The sequence below is a fragment of the Podarcis cretensis genome (assembly GCF_951804945.1).
Source record: "Podarcis cretensis genome assembly, chromosome: 8".
Classification (NCBI taxonomy): domain Eukaryota; kingdom Metazoa; phylum Chordata; class Lepidosauria; order Squamata; family Lacertidae; genus Podarcis; species Podarcis cretensis.
The window spans coordinates 52,944,378-52,969,979 of record NC_137177.1 but is presented as its reverse complement, the minus strand read 5'-3'; the positions used below and the strand labels follow the sequence as shown (position 1 = coordinate 52,969,979).

The window sequence follows — 25,602 nt, the reverse complement described above, 5'->3', positions numbered from 1 at the left end:
TCTGTTATTTTTATATAGAAGTGTGCCTGCTTTTGTTTAACATGTTTTCTGTTTTGTTATATAGTGCATGCTTCCCTTAAACATTTTTTTCATGGAGGGGTAGATATCAGTGATGGATTATTGGATAGCAGGGCAAGGAAAGGAGATCCCTGAGACTTTGGGGTACTACTCCAAGTTCAGTTCTGGTGCTAGATCAATCTTCCTCAACCTGGTGCTGTTGCAATGTTTTAGAATCCAGCTTCCATCACACCTGCCTAACATTGCCAATGGCAAAGAATTATGGAAGTTGTAGTCCAGCAACATCTGGAGGGCATCTGATTGGGAAAGGCTGGGCAGTTTCATATATTCATACTTTACTTTGAATTTACCTTTTTATTAAGTTTGGTGTGGTGGGGAAAATCAATATCCTTTTTCTATGTGCCATTGTGTCCATGGCCATATGGATAAATTGTAAGAGTTCTATATAGCTTGATTATGGGAGGATGTGTGGCACACTACTAAGATTCTTGGCTTGTGTGACAGTATAAAAGTGAAGATATATAGCATATGTACTATGTAATTGTTTTTCTATAGTGGTGAGAGCTATAAGTGAAGACAAAAAATATTGGGCTGTGGAAATGTATGGAAGTAGGAATAGCTGGAGTGGGGGAGTAAAATGGTACAGTGCACAACCAGTTCTCCAGAGAGCAACTTATGTAGCAGAAGAAATCCACTGACATACAAACAAAAACTGCTGCATTTAAGCAGTTCTTGGAATCCTTCTAACATGCTTAAAAGGAACAAGTTTAATTTGAAGGAGGGAAAATATTTTATTCAGTTCTGGAATTCCAGCTTTGGCCATCGCATTTGTACTATAACACAAACGTTCAGGCTTTCTCTTGAAAGAGAATTCACAGCAACAGTGAGGGGCTCATAAGCTATGCTAGTCTGGCTGCCTTTTTAGGAAAATTGGTAGGAAGAAGGATGATAGAATTGTGGAATGGTGTTTCCACGACATATGCTCTGAAATTTGCAGTTTCTTGCCAAAACCCAGCAGTACCAACCGTTTCTTTTGCTGTCTCATTGCCTAGTTAAACATTACGAGGATAGTTCTTTTTCTCTTGTGAGGCTGCTGCTCTACAGAGATCTGTATCTCATACTTGGGGATGAAACAAGCTCATTGAGATTCTAAGCTCCCTTTCAGAACATTTCAGACGATATGTGATCCTTCTTATCTTCTAAAGTAATATGAGAGGCAGTTTTTTCTAGGTGCACATGCTAGACGAGAAAAGAATCAGAATAGGATAGTGCACGCCATATGAAGGTACAGAGCAGCAGGAGGATGTGTACTGTGTGTGAATTTCCTGGCTTCTGTGCAACAGACTTTCTGTCACTTGAGTTTTCTGTATGCACATATTAAAGAGCCACCAAATAATTATTTCCATGTGGGAGAAAATTCATGAAAATTCATCTAACTGAGCAGACTCCTCAGTAAATTGTACTCCCATTGGAATTCTTTTTTTAAAAAATAACAAAAGAAAGCTTATAATATTGTTAAAGGACTGGCAAACTTACTTGCCCTTTACCTTAGAATGTTACAAAAATAATGAATAAGCAACATTCACATCAGCTGGGTGGCATTACTTAACTCTACAGATAGGGCTTGGCTCACAGTCTGTAAAAACCTAGGTTACTAGTTTGTCTAAAGTTAACTGAGCCGAAGGGTAAGTAAGCATATTTGTAATCAGTAACCTGCTAAATTAGTTGATAATTTATACTTCCTTATATTCCTTGTATCTGTGTATTCTCAAGGAGGAAATGAGAAACTCAGGAAAAATAATTGAAGCCATGAAGGTGTTGCCCTTCTTTCTTTGTTCTTGTTATCACAATAAGGTTCACAGTATTTCATTGCTTAGTACTATAAAACACATGCCTGCAGTACAGTAACCAGTTTGTCTAAGATGGGATGGGTATGAGGAGCTGCTTAATCCACTTGAAACAAACCTATTAGCCAGTATGACAAGCTGAATCTCACGGGGCTTCAATCTCCTAAGCACTGTGTAGTAAAGCTGAGTGAAAAGAAGGAAAAGCCAACAAGTCTTTAGTTCATATGCCTTTCATTGTAAAACATGAATTCCCAGTTTCTTAAAATCAGGAATAAAAAAATGCAGGTTAAAATTCAGCATTCTTAATAGTGACTCATTTTGCTAAATGTGGGCCATCCTCCTGCTGTGACAGTGATGCTATTGTGTTTCGCAGAATTACCTTTGCAGCATTATTTCCTCTCAGCCTTGTCTTTTCCTGGCTCTAGCATGTAGGCATGTTGAATCATAGTGGCAGACTTCTGGTCTAGCCTGCCCTCCACCCATACAAACCAGGAAACATCTTGCTAAAAAAGCTAAGTATGTAGGATCTTAAGCAGATCCAGAAGCCCACAGTGATAGGAGTCTGCAGCAATGAAATGAATATAGGGGTTTGAGTTCTCATGCATGGCTCTGCTCATAAGTCACTTGAATTGCACTTTCTTTTTCTTTGGTTTTAGCAGAACACCAAGAGTGAATTTGCAGCTTTAGAGGCAGCCAAATCCTGTGAACAGTTTGCACTCCCCCCCCTCTCAAAACACTAAGATGGAAGGCTTTAATAGCTGCTGTAGTACATATGATGCTTAGTTTTTGTCAACAGCATCTCTTAGAGTGGTGAATGGCACTATTTAGAGGGAAGAAATCACAATGAAAATCCTCATCATTATATATTTTACATGGCTGTTTATTTGTATATGTTTTAAAATTTTATATATTGATTTTTATGATGGCCAATATTTGTAATGCCTAATAAAGGACTGGTGAAGCGAAACCTATCATGCTGTAGTATCATATCTAAAGAGACTTGCATTTCAAATCTTTCATCTTAATTCCTGATTATAATTTAAACACAGGAGCATGTTGTATGGCATTCTGGCATTCTGGTTCTTTGCAGGTGCCTCTCCCAAAGCAGTATTACTTTGAAACCATATTTTCCTGCATGTATTTATAGAGATGAAGCTGACAATCTCAATTACCAGACATCCTCTAAAAGTCAAATCAAGTTTTAACATCTAGCTGGATAATAATTAGATCCATGTCTTAAATGAATCAGGGCGGGGGCCATAGTCTTGTATGCAGACAGTCCCAGGTTCAACACCTGGCATCTTCAAGAAGGGCTGGGAATGTCCAGTCAGTGTAGATAATACTGAGCTAGAAGGGCTGGGAATGTCCAGTCAGTGTAGATAATACTGAGCTAGATGAACCAATGGTGTGACTCAGAGTAAGACAGCTTCCTGTGTTCCCATAGTGAGGCAAATGTCTGGAATCTGATTAAATGAAACAAGTGTTTGAGGTATTTGCCTTACTACTTGCAAATTACAAAGATGGCAGCATATTATTTATGTGCAGTAAAGGAAACCCACGTGAGAAATGGGTGAATTGCTATAAGGCTCTAGACTAAAGGCAGCTTACATGGAACAAAATAACTAGGTCAGTGGTTTTGAATCATGCTTCCAGGACCTTCATTCCCAGTATCTTGTGTTTGAACCTCCTCTGAATTTAATATTTGTAGTGAGTTTACTTACCTAAGTATTGAAATCTAATCAAGTCATGTAATTACCACTAAATTACAGTCTAATTTAATATCCAATTTGAGCTATTGCTTGAAAAGAGAGAGAGCCAAGATGACTAGAAATGTCACTGGCATGTGAGAACAGTTTTGTGGTTCTTATGGGACTAGCCACCACACAATATTTTGGCAATGAATTCCTTGGGTTAACTTAAGCATTTGTAAATGACCCCTATACAATACCATGCAAATTAGAGTTAGAACTAGCACATGAAAACTCATCTGTTGTTTTTGAGATTGCCCTTCTGCTGAAAGCTCTGTGGTGCTTTCTAGAGGGGATTCAGATGAGATTGCTTTTTGGTGGTGGGGTGCACGCGATCAGATGAACAAAGGGAGCTAAAAAAAGTAAACTTGCTGCTTCCTAGCCTCTTTGATTTTAAAAAAAGGATGTTAATGATATTTAAGAGAAGATGATAATGCTTGGTTGGGAAGGGCAACAGGAACAGAAATAGCTTGCACATGACAGCTCAGATGTTAGTCCCATATCCAGCTTTACCTATATCAGCCTGACCATAATAAGGTTTCACAAATAAGCAGGCAGCTTTGATTTATGTGCTGTTATGTCTCAGGAAGACTTTTCCCTTACCCCATGCACCCTTCGTACCATTCCTCCCTGGAGAGATCTTGTTGAAACCAGTATATAAAAATTATTTGAAAATGAAACAGCTTCTTTTGCTGTTTCTTAGATGTGTGGAGGATTATATAATGTTTCTGAGCCAACTTGGTCTCCTGCTTCCTTATTTTCTGACAGCCATTAAATTCTCTGGTTCAAGGAGCTAAGTTAGCTGTTTAGAAAACAGAACTGTTTGATGACAGAGTTCCAGCACAGGAAACAGAATTCTGAAAAGTAGATAATAGAAATGCTAGCCTACCCATGTTGGGGGTTAGAAGGGATTTGGGCCAGGTTTTGTATAACATGGGCCCTCACATTTTTTAGCTGGAGTGCAGTTGTACAAAGTGAGCATTTGTTGTCTCTTCTTTCCCCTCACCTCAAACTCCTTAACAATGTGCTGTAAAACAAAATGGGGATTGCAGGCACTGCTGGTAATTGTTGTGCAAATATAATACTCCCTCCAAGCTGCTAAATAGGCCAGTGCTCTGTTTACATGAAGAGGCAACCAGCTTTCCAAGTGTAATGAGTCAGCTACATGAACAGAAGGGGTGCGGAATTAATCTGGCATCCTTTTGACTTTCTCTTAGTGAACTCGGTTTCAAAGCTCCCTGTAAAATAGGTGTGTACCCTGGTAACAAATGGCCACATTGACATCCAGAGCAAACAGATTTTTAAAAATCATAAAAATCATAATTGATCTCCGTGCATGGGCAAATGCCTACGGTTCATTTTGAATTGGAATCCTCATTTGGATGTGGTTGTCAGTGACTGAGCCTCTGAGAGGATGGAATGTCCTGGGTCCCATTTCCCACATGTTTCTTTTTATGTTACCTTAACTGTGTGGCCAAAGGAGTTTAGTACACATGCTAATATTCAATGTAGCCTGCATCTGAATTGGCATCAGCTGAGGCCAAGTTATTTTGGGTATTTATTATGCTCCTGGCTGTGCTATCAGTTTGTGGCTGTTTGCATACAACAGTCAAGGTGGTACAACTCCTTTCCCAAGCTAACAAATACCATACACCTAGCATTTCTTCTGTGTTTGCTAATTTACTTTGAGTCCTAGATTATAGATTAGACTTTTAAAAAAGAAGTTTAAGAAAAGGTGTAGGATATAATGGCAACTTCCCGTCAAAGGGCTCTGGGGTGAACTATCCACCTTTGGTTTCATATTAGGTACTGGTGGGGGGTTGCTTATCTAAAGATGAATGCCTGAGTAGCATAGAGTGAAGAGAAGACAACATACTTTCACTGTTTGATTTAGCAAGAGAAGACCTCAAAAGCCATTTAAGCAAGGAGCAGTGCACTGAAAGTGATTGTTAATTGACCCTGCAGCCGGCCTTTCAGATTATAACATACAAAATGAAATACACACCCTGCACCATTCCCCTTCAGTTGATTATTATGTTCATGGCATTGAATATACGAAGGCAATCTTACTTGAAGGGTAGGAAATGTGATGCCCTCCAGATGTTGCTGGACTCCAGCTGTTCAGCCCCAGCCAGCATGGTCAGTAGTCAGGGATGATGTGAGTTACAGTCCAGCAACAACATTTAGAGGGCACTATATTAGCTACTGCCTCTTAATTCCAGTTTAGGTACTGGAATTGGTTCTGCTCATTCCTGAGATGGAGGTTCCATAAGGTGTTGTTTGTCATCCAGTCAGAACCTTTCCTATACAACTTCCATCATCCCTAGCTAACAGGACCAGTGGTCAGGGATGATGGGAACTGTAGTCCCAAAACAGCTGGAGGGCCAAGTTTGGCCATGCCTGCTATAGAGGTTGGTAAGTCAATCATTTTTCAAGCAGGCCTGGTAACTTCAGAACAAAAAAGATGGGTTTAGTGAAGAGTTGAGGGGTTGGTGAGAAAGGATCTGACTGCCATACTTACTTGTAAAGATTATTTCTTTTTACACAGTTGCTATGTAGTTGCTACACATGTCTTTCAATTAATTTGATCTCTCCCTATCTTATCACTATCATTGCATCCTCAGTCTTGACTTTTTTTTGGGGGTGGGGGGTGGGAATGTAGCAGCAACAGTGTGCATGGAACCTTTACAGAGATATAGATTATTTACATATTATTGTCAGTTTCTTCTTGCTGTTCCATTGGAATGCTGAATCCATACTTCAGACACATGAAAAGAGTGTCTGTCTGAATATCTTCTGAAGTCATCATTACACTTTTCGTTTGCTGAATTTTGGTAACTGGATTTGTTTGCTTATTTGATTCATTGTTTACATCCTGCTTGTCTACCCAACACCAGCCATTCTAGGGAATTATTACCGGTAATTTGTCTTTCATTAGGGAGGACAGGGGTGTAGGGATTTTATCAAGTTAATGTTTTTTAGGGTTCAGTTTTGTATGATAGCATTTTTTCTTCTTAAAAAAGAGTTGTCATAATTGGGCAAGAGCTCTTGCAATAAGAGTAAACTAGATGTCTGGCTGAAGTCATGCGATGCTCACTCAGACTGTAAGTGAAATCACTACTGCTGCTGTTCTATAGAATATTTTATAGTGAATATTTGTATTTGAGGAAGCTTAGCATGATCATAACTCACTGTGTTCTTTCTCTGGAGTTAGTTAAGTTAAGCAGGTCAGTTTGGGATTGTTGTGCTTTTCTCTTTTCTTTTTTTCTTTAGTACAGCTACATGTGTGCTCTCTTCTGTGTTTGATATCCTACTTAAGCTAACATTATGTATGAAGGTGATGTTTTGGTTTGATGAATTTCTCATGTTGCTGCCCAAAGCGGGAACATGAAGCATTTTGGATGTATGATGTATAGGGTCCACCCAAGCCTTGGGGTGGATTGGGGGAAAAAAGAAAGACTTTATGTAGGACTCGATGATGTACCCACTGCTGATGAAAGTTGCTGAGTAGAAAGCTGTTTAGGCTTTTGACCTCTTATATTGGGGCCAGACGCTGCAAAAGCCACTCCTTTCCATCCAATTTCCCTCAGGTTTTTGTCAGTTTCCCCAGATTTTAAAACTCATATTTGGGGAGGGGATACTTTTTGGTTTTCATTGTCTCTCCCCTTTACCAAACCTGTTCCTCACTGACAGTGAAATGGGGAGTTTCCCTGTTCCTGGACCATTTCCTTTATTTGTTTATTTAAAAGGGAAATAAAACCCTGCTGTTTATGTAGCTATGTTGCTAAATAGTGTCTATCTTATCAGGTGGCAGTTAGATTTTTCCAGTGACCATTTCAGCATTTCTGCTTCATGGCAAGTAGTGTAGGGTTGCCATATTTCAAAAAGTAAAAACCAAGACACCCCAAAAGTTGTTTAGCTTTTTTAAGGAAACCCCCAAAATTGTTTGTTTTTTTAAAGGAAAACCTCAAAGTTGTTGAGCTATTTTTTTTTTTTTTTACAAAAACGCCAAAAGAACCTGCAATTTTTCAACTGACATGCATAAAATCCAGGACAAAGTGCTGCCTTTTGGAAATTCCCCCAGACATAACTTCCACCTTTGAAATTTCGGCAATGTCCAGGAAAATCCAGATGTGTGGTAGCTCTAACGTAGAGTAAGAACTTTACACTAGCACTTAATTGACTGCTCATAAGATATTTACCTCAGGGGAATGATAAATATGGCTGTATACCATGTTTCAGATCTGTTACAATGCACACTTCTTATTGTATATTGCAGGTGTCAGTTGTCTTTTCCACCCTGTAACTAAGCAACTCATAGCAGAGGCAACAGAGTTTTGTTGCTGTGCTTCTAAATTGTGCCTCACCCAGACTTATATACAAAGGCAATACTGACCCGAAAGTGAAGGCTGCATATTAACTCTGCTGAGAATATTAGAAGTTGCTTTTATGGTTTACCATCTTTGCTTCAATCTAGAAATGGTTCTGCATAAGAAACATATTTCTTAGGCAGATTGCAGTTCACAAATTGCTTTATGTGATAGTCATGTGAGAATCAGGCAGATTAAGTTTTAATTGCCTTAACCATGTGCATAGGACACCAAGGTATCACAGAAGTCTTTATGTGTGTCAACACAAAGAAAGTTTTTGGATAACTTTGGTCACTCTATGGGCACCGAATACCTGTCCCTGAGAGCTATAATGTCTAAAGGAACCATAAAGTATTACAGTTGTACCTCGGCTCCTGAACACCTTGGGAGTCAAATGTTCTAGTTCCCGAATGACTGAAAACTGGAAGTGAGTGTTCCTGTTTTCAAACTTTTTTTTGGAAACCAAACATGTGGTGTGGCTATTGTTTCTGGCACGCCTGCGCAATCAGGAACCAATCGGAAGCCGTGCCTTGGTTTCTGAACTTTTCAGAATTCCGTTCAACTTCCAGGGTACATCTGTATTCACAGTTGGTATTTGAGGGACTGTTGTCTATCTTCTATCAGTACAAAGGAAGACCATGTTGGTTCCTGACTCTCTTTCAACTCCTGTTTTGGGAATTTGCAATACTCTGGGAATGCCAGCACAGTACTTCAGTTCATTAAAACAACAATTACTATGCCTCACCCCCTCTTTTTGTTAGCTGTGGCTTGAACATCTGTGTATTTCCTTTATCATTGCAGACTGTTGATGATGAAGCGATGGCAGCATAAATGAAGGCCAAGTAAGGAAGGCAGAACGATGCCCAAGGGTGGGTGTTCTAAAACACCACAACTGGAAGATTTCTCTCTCAGCAACGACATGGTGGAGAAACAAACAGGGAAAAAGGTACTGTGCCTTTAGTATACTTGTCTTCCTCGTACTCCCCCCCCCCCCCGTAGTGTTTTTGTTTTATAGTGAGATGGTAGCACAACAGGCCTGTGTTCTCAAACTTCTGTGTATGCTGTGCTGATTACCTCCTGTGAACTACCAAACAGAATACCTTTCCTTAATTTATTTTAGATTATGTCCCATTTGTCTGTCCCCCCCCCAAAAAAAAATAGTAGTCCATGGGCCATGAGTGGTCCATAAGCTTTGTTTAAGTAGTCTCTGGCATGCCTATGGATTTGTAGTTGAAGACAGCAATGAGTATATCCATATTATTAAATATTTGTGCTAATTTTTAATGACATTTTAATTGCTTATTTTATTAAATAAGGCTGTGAGGCGTGAAGGCCGCTTCCTGCAAGGCCATTTCCACATGGCCTAGGGGGTAGAGCCCAGACTCACCCAGCCCTACAAAAGAGGCTCCTCGTAAGGCTGGAGGAGCATCGCCTAGCTGTGAGGGGTGAAGGCCGCTCCCTGCAAGGCCCTTTCCACCTGGCCTAGGGGGTGAGGCCCAGACTCACCCAGCCCTACAAAAGAGGCTCCTCATGAAGCCGGAGGAACATCGCCTGGCTATTGTTTTATTGATTTAATATGCTGTAAACCGCTTTGAGATTTTTATTAAAAATATAAAGCTGTATAGAAATAAAAAAAATCAAAAACATCTTTTATTTTATTGCATTACAGTTTGAATTCTATGGAATTACATTTGCTACAACAGGCAGACAAATGATTAAGTGATCCACCAAGACCCTCAGCGATTTTCAAGTGGTGTGTGAGGGAAAAAGCTTGAGACCCACTGATCTAGGTGATGCTACATTAAGTTGATAACTTCCCCCACATGGTCCATAGCATAGCTGAGAATGAGAAAGCAACAAGAATTAAGGTAGAAAAGGTACGCTGTGATACTTCCTCCTTCACCCTACTACTAGCTGCGAACTATTGTTTTAGTTAGGTAGAAGCTTTCTGTCTTTAGGCCTCACCTACTGCTTGCGTCTGTTGATTTGTTTGTTTGGTAGTGAATTCATCACTGCATTGTTCTGAAATGGTGTTCAGTAAATGAATATCCACCCTGTCTTTTAGAGTAGAGCTTAGAATCTGTCAAGATGGTTGTGAAAGGTAGCAAAAGGAGACCTGAATGTTGAGGCACAGCTGCCTAGTGTTAACTGATTGGCATAAGGAGAAAGTGCCAGTGTGGCCTAAATCATTTTGTGCAAAATAAAGCTGAAACCCAGGAATTATGAGTGCAGGAAGTTGCAAAGGGAAATACCAGTTTCGTGTGGTGTAAGGCTTTTGCATTAAGAAAGTATGCTGCACACTTGATTTGTTTCTGTTCTGCTTTGTTTTTTTGCCCTATTTCATTTATCGTGTCTTTTTCGAAAGATAAAGCTACATGTCAAAATTTAAAATTAATAAAAGCTGAGAAGAAAAACCTGTTCTAACTTCAGGCTAGGTTTTGTTGCTCCTACTCATAGTTGAGAAGCTGATGTTTATATATGATAGTATGAATCAAAAGGCATTCCATTACCTGTGAGGGTACATTATACATGACATATTTTCCTACCTACATGAATTTGGGGTTTGTGGAAGGGCCAGTATGCACACATTAATATTTGAAGATGCTCCTCTTTACCAATGTAGCTAAAATGTGTCATATGAAGCAGTCCTGACGTGCGACTTTTCAGGCTCAGGAGCACTGCGAACAATAACTAGTTTTGTAATAAAATAACCTGGATGTGATTAAAATGACTTTCCCACCGTATACAACAGTGCAGATTTGACAAGGTTTAGCAAGAATAATAGAATAGAGTGTCCCTGCATTCCTATCCCTGAACTTCTCAACCTGTAAAGTGTTCAGTCTAGGGTTCCAAAGGGACTGAGCTTTAGAGCTTAGTTAATTGGTTGAAGGAGACTGCACCAACATATCATTGCTTTCTATTTAACTTTAGTGCTCTGAGCTGAAACAATGACTAAGGGGAAAGGGAGTTGGCCATTAGACCTTTGCTTCCAGGGATTGCTGTGTGGGAGCATAGCTTTTAATTTATCTTGTGTTTGTCAACACTTCCTAAAGGCCTCTCTGCTTACATGACTTCAGCTGTCTCAGATTCACTGCTGTGAATACTATTCCAAGACTGCGTTTGTGGAGCCAAAGGGCCTGAAAGCAGTGATAGGGGCTGTGGTGTTGGAAGTAAAAGTGCGTGTGTTGTCCTTGCAGAGTGAAGAATTTTTGGAACCTAGCTGCATTGTGGGATACCAGCTCTGATAGAAATGGATTAAGAAGTTCAGATCACATTTATTCATGACTGAAGTACCATTCTAGGTTCCTCCTAAATTCAGTTGTTCTTATGACATTCTGCAGCAATCACACACATATCTGTCCAATTGGAAACGTCAGCCTTTGCAGCAAAATAGTGCTGGCATTATGTGAGATCTCACTGCAATTTCACAGAATTTGGCTTAATGGTTACATGCAACCAAGTTGAGTCAATGGAGTGACTGGTTTTTTCCTTCTCAGCTTCTCTTCATTCTGCTGTTACTTTTCCACTTTGCCTCAGTTAGGCAAATTATCTCAGACCCTGACATTTTCTTAGTTTTATTGAGTCAAAGGGCAGGGAAGAGGGTTCCAACCTTAAACAGTAGTTTCCTGCTCTGATATTGAAGGCACCTGAGAACTTCATTGCTGCAGTGCAGTGTTGGTTTGGGGGAAAGCTGACTTAAATATCATTATTATTTTCATTTAATTGTGTGAATTGCAACTTTAATGTACATGACACTTTATAGAGTGTCATTGAAAAGGTCAGTTCGCTGAGGAGTTTGTAGTTGTAAGGTTCATTAGAGAGGAAGATGCCATGGATGAGGAGCATGGCAAAGGCACAGGCAGTGGGGGTCTTCGAGCTATGCTTGCTTCTCAGGTAGGACAGCTCGATTGTATGGTTGCTATGCAATCTTTGGGCACTAAGAATTTGCAGAATATAAATGTTGACATAATCTGGCTATCCTGTATGGAAGCTCAACTCATATATTTACAGTCTCATGTAGTCACAACCACAGTGTTGCAAGGATATATGAATCAGCCTTTAGAGTTTGGGGCTGCATGTGAGAGCTATTCCCTACACACACTCAGCACAGTGAAGCTGATGAATACACATCTGTAGAGCATGTGTTAACCGTCGTCATGAGCCTATAATCTGATGTACTTATTCCAGCCACAGAAGAAACATTACATTCTAAAGGATGTTTCCACTTCAGAGTGTTGTTAAAAAGGAGGTGCAAATGCTGCTGGGAATTGTTTTGGCTTACAATTTTGTCTTCAGGAGAGGTGGGGTACAATGCATTACCTTTTTAGCTTTGCTGTACATTTCTCTGAGTAGTTATAGTCCAGAATGTTACTGTGGAACTTGCCTTGTTGCAGCACAGCTGGGATTGGGGATTTCCACCAGCCTGTTATGCAAAGCTTTCAAAACATACTGGAAAGTTCATTGGTTTTTAAGCTTCAAAGTGAAACTAGCATCCTGGATGAAGTGCAAAGAGAATCAGAATTGTGTTGCCCACAAGCAGGCATGTAATAGTAATTCAACTTTTAGGATAAAACTTGTGATGCCGCTGTCTTGACCAGCTGGATTAGACCAAAGATCGATCTAGTCCTTCATCCTCTTTCCCATAGTAGCCAACCAAATGAATTGGTTCCAATCCATTTTTACCCTGCCTTGCCAATAATAATAATAATAATAATAATAATAAATATTTATACCCTGCCCATCTGGCTGAGTTTCCCCAGCCACTCTGGGCGGCTCCCAATCAAGTGCTGAAAACAATACAGCATTAAATATTAAAAGCTTCCCTAAACAGGGCTGCCTTCAGATGTCTTTTAAAAATAGGATAGCTGCTTATTTCCTTGACATCTGATGGGAGGGCATTCCACAGGGCGGGCGCCACTACTGAGAAGGCCCTTTGTCTGAATAATAATAATTTCAAGGAACACAAAGTGGTTTACTTGATTCCTGTTATAAAAACAACCCTATGAGGTTGTCATGACTGTCCCAAGGTCACCCAGAGAGTTTCATGGCTGAGTGGGGATTTGAATTCAGGTCTCCCTGGTCTTCATCTGCCATTCTAACCACTGTACCACACTGGCTCTAGAAAGTACACAAACAGGGTATGAAGTCACCAGTCTTTCCCAATGCTCAGCATTATGGAATTCATAATACATGCACTTCATTCTTAGGTATAGACTTTTCTGTTAGATTCTTAGTCTGGTACACTGTTACATTCTATCTTGTCCATCATCCTGCTTCCCACAGTGGCCAACCAGATGCCCACAGGAAGCAACAAGTTGGACATGGAGGCAATAGCATTTTCTCATATTTGCTCTCTAGTCACTGGTTTACAGTAGCATCCTTGTCTGAACATAGAGTTGCCATATAGCCACCATGACCAATAACTGCTTAATATACCTGTCCTCCTTGAATCTGTTTAATCCTCTTTTATAGCCTTTTGAACATTCAGCTACCATCACTTCTTGTAATAGCAAAATTCCATATGTTGTGCATTGTTTGTGGGGAGTTGCACAGGAATCTTCTTTTGAGTGGCTTACAGGGTACGTAAGGGGACTTGGGGCCAATCACTGTAGAAGTCTGTCCCAGGCATAGCCAACATAATGCTCTCCAGATGTTGTTGGGCTTCAGCTTCCATCATCCCAGCCTGCATGGCCTGTGGTCAGAAATGGTGGGAGTTGTTTTCCATGAACACCATATTGGTTGCCCTTAGTCTATCTTGTTCAGTAATCATGTGAACTAGTTTGTCTTGTTGGTTGAGACTTAGGCAAGTAGTTCATCACTCACCCTTGTCCACACAATTTGCCTCTTGCAGCCTGTGTTTTACACTTCATAATTAAGTACAAGCACCCTTCTATTTTATTTTGAAAATGTGCACCCTACCTTTCCTTTGCAAAACCCCCTCAAAGTGGTGAACATTATGTTTGAAATATAAATAGAACAGTAACAAAAACATGGTATTGCAGTAGCAGCAGCCAGCAAAATTTCAGCATTAGCAACAACACAAATAACAAAACTCTGTCAGCAGGTGCCACCATCATCAAAGGCCGTTTTTCACCTGGCAACACAGTATTGACAGTGTATAAGGCTAGGTGTGCCTTTTGGGTGGCGTGGGGGTGAGGGCATTTCTAAGTGAAAGTGCTGTGACTTGTGTAGCTGCTCACTAGTGGGTCAGACATGGAGTAGCACATCTGATAGGGCTCAAAGCATATAGAAGGAAACTAATGTCTGGGGACAATAAAGTACTGGATAGAAGTGAACAAATGTACTCTGTGCAAGATAGGACTAATATCTGGGGGAACAGTAGGTCTATGGATAGGTGTACAACCAGCCTTGAATGAAATCATACTCCCTCCTTGAAGATGCAGGTTCACAGCTTGGGGTGCTTCTTGACCTAGCACTACTCTTGAATGCCCATGTGGTATCAGTGACTTTATATAATAATATATAATAATAATTTATTATTTGTACCCCGCCCATCTGGCTGGGTCTCCCCAGCCACTCTGGGCGGCTTCCATAAAAACCAAAAATACACTAAAATATCACAGATTAAAAACTTCCCTGAACAGGGCTGCCTTAAGATGTCTTCTGAATGTCAGGTAGTTATTTATTGCTTTGACATCTGATGGGAGGGCGTTCCACAGGGCAGGCGCCACGACCGAGAAGGCCCTCTGCCTGGTTCCCTGTAGCTTTGCTTCTCGCAATGAGGGAACTGCCAGAAGGCCCTCGGCACTGGTCCTCAGCGTCTGGGCAGAACGATGGAGGTGGAGACGCTCCTTCAGGTATACTGGGCCGAGGCCGTTTAGGGCTTTAAAGGTCAACACCAGCACTTTGAATTGTGCTCGGAAACGTACTGGGAGCCAATGTAGGTCTTTCAAGACCAGTGTTATGTGGTCTCGGCGGCCGCCCCCAGTCACCAGTCTAGCTGCTGCATTCTGGATTAGTTGTAGTTTCCGAGTCACCTTCAAAGGTAGCCCCACGTAGAGCGCATTGCAGTAGTCCAAGCGGGAGATAACTAGAGCATGCACCACTCCGGCGAGACAGTCCGCAGGCTGGTAGGGTCTCAGCCTGCGTACCAGGTGGAGTTGGTAGACAGCTGCCCTGGATACAGAATTGACCTGCACCTCCATGGACAGCTGTGAGTCCAAAATGACTCCCAGGCTGCGCTCCTGGTCCTTCAGGGGCACAGTTACCCTATTCAGGACCAGGGAGTCCTCCACACCAGCCCGCCCCCTGTCCCCCAAAAACAGTACTTCTGTCTTGTCAGGATTCGACCTCAATCCATTAGCCGCCATCCATCCTCCAACCGCCTCCAGGCACTCACACAGGACCTTCACCGCCTTCACTGGTTCTGATTTGAAAGGGAGGTAGAGCTGGGTATCATCTGCATATTGATGAACACCCAGTCCAAACCCCCTGATGATCTCTCCCAGCGGCTTCATATAGATGTTAAAGAGCATGGGGGAGAGGACGGAACCTTGAGGCACCCCACAAGTGAGGGCCCAGGGGTCTGAACACTCATCCCCCACCACCACTTTCTGAACACGGCCGAGGAGGAAGGAGCGAAACCACTGTATAACAGTGCCAGAAGGATGTTATGGTCGATTGTATCAAAGGCCGCTGAGAGATCCAGCAGAACTAGGAAACAACTCTCACCTTTGTCCCTAGCTCGCTGGAGATCATCAACCAGCGCGACCAAGGCAGTTTCAGTCCCATGGTGAGGCCTGAATCCCGATTGGAAGGGATCCAAATGGTCCGCATCCTCCAGGCGTGCCTGGAGTTGTTCAGCAACCACGCGCTCAATCACCTTGCCCAAGAAAGGAAGATTTGAGACTGGGCGATAGTTGGCCATACTGGCCGGGTCTAAAGATGGTTTTTTAAGAAGCGGTTTAATGACCGCCTCTTTCAGCGGATCTGGGAATGTTCCCTCACAGAGGGAAGCATTCACCACCCCGCAGAGCCCATCGCCCAGCCCTTCCCGGCTTGCTTTTATTAGCCAGGATGGGCAAGGATCCAGGAGACAGGTGGTTGGTTTCACGCGTCCAAGCAGACTGTCCACATCCTCGGGGGTAACGGATTGAAATTGATTCCATGCAACTTGACCAGACAGAGCTCTAGCACTCTCCCGCCCCGGCACTGCTCCCACGGTGGTGTCTAGCTCCTTCTGAATATGAGTGATTTTATCTGCAAAAAACTTTGCAAAATCGTTGCAGGAGATCTTGGGGTCTTTACAAGGCCCCGGTGGTAAAGGTGGTTCTGTTAAATTACGAACCACCTGAAAGAGTCTCCTGCTACTATTTTCTGCAGATGCAATAGAGGCGGTGAAGAAAGTCTTCTTCGCCGTCGCTATCGCCACTTGGTAGGCTCGAAGTTGAGCTCTAACCTGTGTCCGGTCAGATTCGGAGTGAGTTTTTTGCCACCGACGCTCTAGCCGTCTCAGCGATTGTTTCATCGCCCTCAGCTCCGAAGAAAACCACGGAGCTGTCCGGGCTCCATGCAATCGGAGAGGGCGCTTCGGAGCCAGACAGTCGATAGCCCTGGTTAACTCCGCATTCCAGCGGGCCACCAGGGAATCAGCTGAAAGGCCATCAACATGGGATAAAGCATCCCCTACCACTCTCTGGAAACCACTTGGATCCATTAAGTGGCGGGGGCGGACCATCCGAATTGGTCCCACCTCCCTGCAGAGGGGAAGGGTCGCGGAGAAGTCCAGTTGCACCAGGAAGTGATCTGACCATGGTACTTCTTTTGTTTCTCTTTTACTTAGTGTCAGATCACCCACGTCACTAGAGGTGAACACCAGGTCTAAGGCATGTCCATGACTATGAGTTGGGCCAAACTTATTCAGGGACAGCCCCATGGAGGCCATGCTTTCCACGAAGTCCCGAGCAGCCCCTTGTAAGGTCGTGTTGGCATGGATGTTAAAATCTCCTAGGACAACCAAACTAGGTGTCTCCAGGAGAAAATCCGCCATGACCTGAAGCAGCTCAGACAGGGAGTCCTTGGTGCAGCGTGGAGGTCGGTACACCAAAAGGAATCCTGTACTGCCCCTATTGCCCAACTTCCAGAACATGCACTCAGAAAGCTGGATCTTCCCAGTAGGACGCCTGGTGCAAGCTAGTGACTTCCTAAAAATCACTGCAACCCCCCCTCCCCGCCCACATGACCTGGGTTGCTGTGCGTAAGAGAAACCTGGTGGGCAAGCAGCGGCAAGGACAGGCCCATCTGCTTCCTCCAACCAGGTCTCTGTCACACATGCCAGGTCAAATCCTCCATCCACAATCAGGTCGTGGATGGCAGTGGTTTTATTCATCATTGACCTGGCATTACACAGCAACACCTTCAGGTCATGTAGGTTTCCCCTGTTGATTCCAGTATCCATCTGGTCAAGGCCAGACCCGGAGGCAGGGATAGTCTTCAAACAACGACTAAACCTGCCTCCTCGGTAATGACATGGTCTGGTCTTAGCGTAACTCCGCCTCCTGCCCATGATCACCGAGATCGGATGTCCCAGTGCTTCCCCCCCTGTGGAACTTGTCCCAGCCATCGTGTTGGCTGGGGCCCCACTCCCAGGCAGCCCTGATCCCGCCCCTTAAAAACAAAACACAAACTATACAGAACCAATAAAACAACAACAACAAAAAGAAACAGAACAATTATACTAAAATTAATCCCCAACTAAATATCCATCCCAGCCACCCCCAACAATGGAAAAAAGTGGGAAAAAAATAAAAATAAAAATTTAAATTTAAATTGCCACCGACTGCTTGAGGACATTAACCACCTGGAACAGGGAAGAATGGCAGAACACTTCCCACCCTTCCCAAAACGTTTGTTCCAAATAAGTGCCTGGGCCACGCCCCCTGGGCCAGTTGGAGAAGGCCCTGGAAGGGAGCAGGCCCTGCAGTCCTCACCCAGCCGATGTTCCGAGGCCTCACTGCAGCAGGAGTCCCTTTATAGCCGGGAGAGAGGGCCTGGGCCACGCCCCCTGGGCCAGTTGGAAAAGGCCCTGGAAGGGAGCAGGCCCTGCAGTCCTCACCCAGCCGATGTTCCGAGGCCTCACTGCAGCAGGAGTCCCTTTGTAGCCGGGAGAGAGGTCCTGGGCCACGCCCCCTGGGCCAGTTGGAGAAGGCCCTGGAAGGGAGCAGGCCCTGCAGTCCTCACCCAGCCGATGTTCCGAGGCCTCACTGCAGCAGGAGTCCCTTTGTAGCCGGGAGAGAGGGCCTGGGCCACGCCCCCTGGGCCAGTTGGAGAAGGCCCTGGAAGGGAGCAGGTCCTGCAGTCCTCACCCAGCCAATGTTCCGAGGCCTCACTGCAGCAGGAGTCCCTTTGTAGCCGGGAGAGAGGGCCTGGGCCACGCCCCCTGGGCCAGTTGGAAAAGGCCCTGGAAGGGAGCAGGCCCTGCAGTCCTCACCCAGCCGATGGTCCGAGGCCTCACTGCAGCAGGAGTCCCTTTGTAGCCGGGAGAGAGGGCCTGGGCCACGCCCCCTGGGCCAGTTGGAAAAGGCCCTGGAAGGGAGCAGGCCCTGCAGTCCTCACCCAGCCGATGTTCCCGCATGTACCTGTCACATTAGTTTGTTTTATTGTATTGCATGATGAAAAGTTTCAATAAAGTATATGAAGGGGGCAGACATAAGGTCACATGCAATGAATCTTAAGTTTCCTAGCATATGGATTTACTGTATTTTTCCATGTATAAGACACTCCCCTATTTTGGGGGACTCCAAATTAAGAAAACACCTCTTAGCACTACCCGTGTTCAAGACGAGCCCCAATTAAAATTTTTTTTTTTGTGTAAAATAAAAAAACCTAGTCTCATACATGGAAAAATATGGTACTTGCCATGGCATCTTTTTGAAGTAAGCATTATTAAAGTTGCTTTGGCAAGTTTATAACTGCTTCTTAAAACTATGAGCAAAAAATGAAAGCAGGATAACAAATCCAATTTTGATTTCAGAAGGGATCTTTTAGGGTTCTCTTCATGAGAGACAGAGAGCACCAGAAATTTTCACCCACTGAAATTTATTCTTAAATAGCAAACAATGCTGGAATTATAATTTTTGGCATGTATACACAAGCACAATTGACCCCTTGTTACTGCTGTTCTGAGATTCTCTGCATCAATCTTTCTACATAAGTGTTTATTGTTTAAGAAATCCCAGTTTTAATGGTTTAACTGGGACTCTGCCTTTCATCACGGAATGTGCACACATGCTTATGTACTTCAGTAAGCGCTTTGCATTCTCCATGTTCTAGAAGTAAGAGTTGTAGCAACTTATGTTCCCAGGACTACATGTACTATGAAGATGATATTATTATTCCCTGTGATTGAAATGGGATTTCTGAGTGTATTTGAAGAGGTACTGGTACATTTTGGGGGGAAAGGTGATTGATTCAATTAACTCAAGGTTGTTCTTCAAGAACCTGCACTGTGGGAAAATACTTTTACAATGTTGTTAGTTTCCAGTGTCAGGATGGGCTGGGGAGACAAAAACACCCATGAGTTTGGTAGTGGGAAAGATTAACTGCATTGTTACCACACTATTTTTCAGCAGGACTGAAGAAAGAAGTTGCCCATATTAACATCCTAAGGTTTTTCTTGATCAGAAAAAGGCAAATTTTGTGTGTGTGCGTGCGTGTGCGTGTGTGTGTGCGTGTGTGTGTGTGTGTGTGTTAGTTAAGACTGGAGTCTCACTGTGGAGTTTGCCAGTCAAGTTTCTGGCCCATTTGTTGCTGAGAGATTAGAAAGGTGGGTAGGAGCTGAGAACTGTGTACATGGATTAGGCAGGGCTTCAGTGCCCTACATAGTTTTGTACCCTTTTCCCTTGGCTATTCAATTCTACAGTTTGCAACCAATCTTGTTCCTTTCTGCCCTAAATGAATTGAAACTTAGAGGCAGAATAAACTACAAATATGAAAATATGTGCAGTACACTGATGTACATCACTACTCCAGTCAGAACCTTGAAGATAGTATCTTCCATCTCTCCTACGAATGGTTCACAGGCTTGAGAATGCTTTTTAAAAAGAATGTTCATAAAGAGAAATTATAGTTTTTATTTTGGCTCTTGCAAATTTGTTCTGACACCCTAAAATTTCAACGAGAGAATTTCTTTTAATAAGGGCACTTCTCTTTTTTACTTACAAATATTAATAGCATGTCCCCCTTTCTGAATGTCGCTTAATTCTTGACTGCCCACAAAAGCAGAGTAGGACTCTTGTTACATGAAAGCAGTTTAAGAATTCTTGTATGAAACTGAAGCTGATCATACTGCATAGGATTCCTGATTTATTAGTTTGGAACCCATTTGGAAATACTTTATGACTGAAATGTACTTTTTGTTGCTGGTGACTCTAAGGAAGTGGGGAGTAAATAGAACAGACCAGTGGAGGAAAACATATTTTTAAAATCCCCATCCAGAGCCCATGCCAGAGTATAACCAAGAAAGAGGAAGGAGTAATGTGTATTCATTGGTCTTATGACTTCGAGTCACCTGCCACAATCTTATGAGTGATGCAGTCAGCATTGTTGTGTTGTGTCTCTTCCCCCAATCCCAGTAGATTGAATAAATTGTTGATACCATTACCCATGTTTACTTAAAAGCAAAATTAAAGTGCATTCCCTTTGGTCTGGTACATTCTTGAAGTAAAACAGAGTCCCAGACACACATACACAAGTTTTTGGTGATGTTTGTGCAGGTAAACAAATGGGCCCATGGCCTGTGCAAAACACATCCCAGAAACATCCTAGAGTTGAAGCTTTTGTGCTGGCACTCATATCTCCTCTCCTGAATGATAGACATTTTGCCTCTAGTGCTAGAACAAGTGACTTCCTACTCAGTTCTAGTCTGACTGCTACAAGAGCAGCATCACAGAGAACTCTCACTGATTAAAAAAGCGAAAGTACTCAAGCACATGCCAAGCTTAATAAAATAATTTATATTTTAAGCTTCCAAATGCAAATTCAAGAACAATAACTGAGCTGGGTTGATGTGAATGTGAAGCTCCTGGCAAAGTCTTCTTTTGGAGATGAACCACTTTTATATGTAGGTTTCTTACAAGTGCTCTGGCCCATCAAATTATGTTTGCATATGCATCAGAAATGAGGGTAGCTATCATATGGAATGCAGCTTTGACAAAAGACTCCTTTTAAATAAACAGATATAAGGCCTTGGTAGGTCCTTGATAGCTATTTGAATCATTGGTCCTTAACCTCTTGTTCGTGGCATCCTTAAAACTTCTGAGTTTATAAGACATGCAATGGTACATGGTGCAGTAGGTTATTTAGCAGGTTATTTTGAAGCATTTCATTCTGAGGGAGAGGGATCTGTGGTACCAAGAGCTTCCGAAGTCTCAGAGGAAGAATATGTGTGTATGTGTGAGAGGTTTTCCATAAAAGGCTTCAAGCCTCAGTCATCTAGCTGCTTAAGATTATAGTAGATGCTTCTAACAGATTTGGATTTTAGAAAATGTATACTCCCTTTATGGAGATTTTTAAAAAGCTGCCTCCCCACCCAGATGTAAAACCAGAAACAGGTTTGAGAGTTGCCATTGTTATTTAATGGGATTCCACAGTGACAGTGAAGAGTGAAACACTCACTGAAGTGGGATGTTCATAGGAGATTGTTGCCATCTTTTCCTTCTGGTGGGAGAACTGACCATCCTTCTCCCCCCTCCTTCTTCCCCCATCCCTTTCTGCACACAGCGGGGACAAGATTACAAGCTGATGTAGACAGAACATATGCTTTAAGTACATTTTTTTCTGGTAGGAAGGGTGATCCTATAAATGGCTGGGAAGCTTTGCAGCAGGCTGATCAGCTGCCAGAATATTCTAATAGTTTGAGCTCACAATGTTATGTGCCACAGGGAAAATCTCTGCCATTTTGGAAGAAGGAATTTCACTTTTTAAATCATAGGATGTATTTCCTCCCTATAAACGCCAAATAAGTTTTCAGGAGAAGAAAAGAGCCAGTAAATATTTTTATTTTATTAAAACAACAACCCTATGCAATGGAGAGGATGTACCATATTTTTCGCCCCATAGGGCCCACTGGCCCACAAGGCGCACCTAGTTTTTTGGGGGGGAAATAAAGAAAAAAAAATTATCCCCCCCCCAAGGCGCGAGGCTGGGGCTGGGGAAGCCCGAGCTTCCCCCAACCCCAGCCCCGAGAACAGGCTGCTCTCCGCAAGCCGGGGGAGCCCTCCCACGGCTTGCGCAGAGCTACCCGAAGCCCCGGCGCGACTGCTGAGCGCGCCGGGGCTTCGGGATAAGAGGCAGCACTGCGCAAGCCGGGGGAGCCATCCTGCGGCTTGCGCAGATCTACCCGAAGCCCCGGCGCAACCGCTCAGCGCGCCGGGGCTTCGGGATGCAGGCAGCTCTGCGCAAGCCGGGGGAGCCCGGGGAGAACTCCCGCAGGCTCCCACGGCTTGCGGATAGCTTCCTGAAGCCTGGAGAGGGAGAGGGGTCGGTGCACACCGACCCCTCTCCCTCTCCAGGCTTCAGCGAAAGCCTGCATTCGCCCCATAGGACGCACACACACTTCCCCTTCATTTTTGGAGGGGAAAAAGTGCATCCTATAGGGCGAAAAATACGGTAAATAGTGTTGCCCACTGTAGGCAATGGCACAGACAATATTCAGTGGTGCCTGCACCACTCATGTTCAGAATCACAGTGATTCCTATTGCTGCCAGGATGATTACAGCCAAGCTGATTCCCACTCCCCATCCATTACATGTATATTGGATGTAGCACACTTGCTACCTAATCAGGTATTTCAGGACCATTCTACAAGGCTAAAATGTTGCAGGGGTACCCTTTAAATCAATAGTCTGGTCAATCCATTGGTGGTGGAAAGTCCTGCAGCTGCCATTTTGGCTTCTGGGAATGTGCGAATGTGTTTCTCTATGGACAAACAGGTTTGGTAAGGTCTGTTGAATATCCTCTGGCACTATAAATTTGCTTAGCAAAAACAGCCTTGCTGATTGCAAATATTAGATTCTTATGAAGATCTCTTATTTTCCCTTCTAGGATAAAGATAAAGTTTCTCTAACCAAGACTCCAAAATTGGACCGGAGTGATGGCGGCAAGGAGGTGAAAGAGAGAGCTACAAAACGGAAGCTGCCTTTCACTGTTGGAACAAATGGAGATCAAAAAGATTCGGATACAGGTAAGGGACTGTTTTACAGCTGATTTTTATAAGCCTTTCTGAGAGCCTCTTAGGCTAATGAGCAGGGTATAAGCACTTGAAATAACTTCGTATTTGCAAAATGTGGCCTCCTGTGTGGAATGGTGCAGGAGGAATGCCAAGGTCTTAAGCAGCCTTCCTCAATCTTGTGCCCTCCTGATGTTTTCGCCTACAACTGTCATAACCTCCTGCCAGGATATTCATGCTAGCTGGGGCTGATGGGAACTCTAGTCCAAATATCTGGGAGGCATTAGGTTGGAGAATGCCGCTCTGAAGGAATGTCAGTCCTCTGGGTGCCTCCATTGTAATTGAGGTGGGAAGCAACTGGGGAGAGGAGCTTCTTGGTGGTGACACCCTATTTCTGGAATTATTGCTGCAAGTGGCTTGTTTGGCTCTTATTTTGCTTTCTTTTGGCGCTAGGCAACTATTTCCTTAGTTTCCCAGACTTTAACTGTTAGAATGTGTTTATTTTGTTGCTTAGTTTTTATCTGAAGTTCTGTGCTTATTGATTTTTAAAATTCAGTTACGCAGTTTTTATTGTATGAGTTATCCTGAGATTATATTGAAGGACAGCATATAAGTTTTACAAAGAAAATAATGTCAGCCTTACTGGCTTGACTTCAAGGGTTCCAATTACTTTTTAAATTACCATATTTTTTGCTCTATAAGACTCACTTTTTCCCTCCTAAAAAGTAAGGGGAAATGTGTGTGCGTCTTATGGAGCGAATGCAGGCTGCGCAGCTATCCCAGAAGCCAGAACAGCAAGAGGGATTGCTACTTTCACTGTGCAGTGATCCCTCTTGCTGTTCTGGCTTCTGGGATTCAGAATTATTTTTTTTCTTGTTTTCCTCCTCCAAAAACTAGGTGTGTCATATGGTCTGGTGCGTCTTATAGAGTGAAAAATATGGTAATTAAGAAAGCTGTTCTGAATGACATGCTAGCATGTGCTTTTGACATATTGCATAAGGCATCTTTCTTTCTCCTCAACAAGCTGCATCTCTGTTCACTCTGTTCAACTTACATTGTTTGTGGCCTGGACAGACACACCCGACTGTCCTAAATAGTATGCTTTAAGAAGTTTAATGTTTCATAGTAGTTGGATTTACTACACTTTTGAGCCCTTGCTATGCAAAATTCTGAATTCACAACATCAGTTTACACTTTCTTCTCTCTGTGCCATGTCTTACTGTTTAAAGTTTAAAGTTATGTTGGTATATATTGTAAGGAGGGTCTTGTTGGAAAGAGGAACCTAAATTTATAGTTTACCAATGGACTCCCACTACCAAGAAGAAGCCATTTGCTTAACATTTGCACACCATATGCAAGTACCTAATCTGTGCCAGGGATATCAATATGGTGGTAATTGAACATTGGATACAGTTGAAAAGGTGGTGATTGTTTGTTTTGTAGGCAGTGGCTGGCAGTTTACAGGAGGAGGGAGTGGTGCCAGTATTATGTGTTTTGATACATTTGTAGTTATCATACACTTGAACGTCTTTGCTTCTGGCATTGTTGAAATACACTAAGGTGTGCTTGTTCTTGCCAGAGGAATGGGGCAATTTACAGTGCTTTCTTCTTGTTTTGGTCTATGCTAGCTTTCTCCAGTCTGCTGTCCTCCAGATGTTTTGGACTACAGCTCGCATAATCCTTCACCCCCTTAGCTGCACACATTCACTTTCTTGACCCATGGACGTATCTGGCAACTGGATCTGGGAAGCCACCTTCAGTTTTATGTACCCAACATCCTCCAGAGTAACTCATGCCAGTCAAAGTGTAATATTGTGGAAAATAATGCTAAGATCTTCCATCTTCTTGCACAATAATTTGAGTGCATGTTCTGCAGTCTTCCTCTAGGCTGAGCTTAGGGCAATGAGGTTAGCATTCAATACCCCTGCCAAAAGAATGAGGAAGAGCTCCATTTGTTGGTCAGTCCAAACATATTGGTTCAAATAGAGTTCCAGCAAACCCTGCCCCCAACATAATACCATGTTAATGTCCATTTTTTTCTGTTTTTTGCTTGGTTTCTGGTATTGGGGCAAAGCAATATTTCTGATAGCTGCCAATTTATAACTTTCAGGGATTATTTTTTTTTGGGGGGGGGAGGAATTAAGTTGCACTTCTCTCTCTTCTCCCCCATCTCCCATCTCAATGAATTTGTGTTATGTTACCAAAACAGCGCAGCAGTAAAGTACATCTGTCACCTTTTGCTTCTTATGATGAGTGTGCTGCATAAATAGTGGGCAACACAGGAAGGCTGTTGTCAGATGTATTTTTACTGTTGCCTGCACTAAGAAGCCACAGTTGGCCCCATTATGCTGAGTGCAGTTATCAACATGGCTAGATGTGTCTCACAGATGACTAATCATTCCTATGATGCAGCCTTCCCCAAGCTGGTGCCT

At 43.0% G+C, this 25,602-nt stretch overlaps 1 protein-coding gene across 3 annotated transcripts in view; it reads left to right on the top strand.

Annotated features, from left to right (window-relative positions):
- The window catches only part of ANKRD11 (ankyrin repeat domain containing 11), a 195,528-nt gene that overhangs the window by 115,634 nt on the left and 54,292 nt on the right, over positions 1-25,602 (top strand). For all 3 annotated transcript variants that reach the window (XM_079988691.1, XM_079988690.1, XM_079988689.1), the window contains exons 3-4: positions 8,785-8,929; positions 23,047-23,185. In XM_079988691.1, coding sequence (XP_079844817.1) covers positions 8,843-8,929; positions 23,047-23,185 — 226 coding nt within the window. In that variant the 5' untranslated portion in view covers positions 8,785-8,842. The remainder of the gene's footprint in view (positions 1-8,784; positions 8,930-23,046; positions 23,186-25,602) is intronic.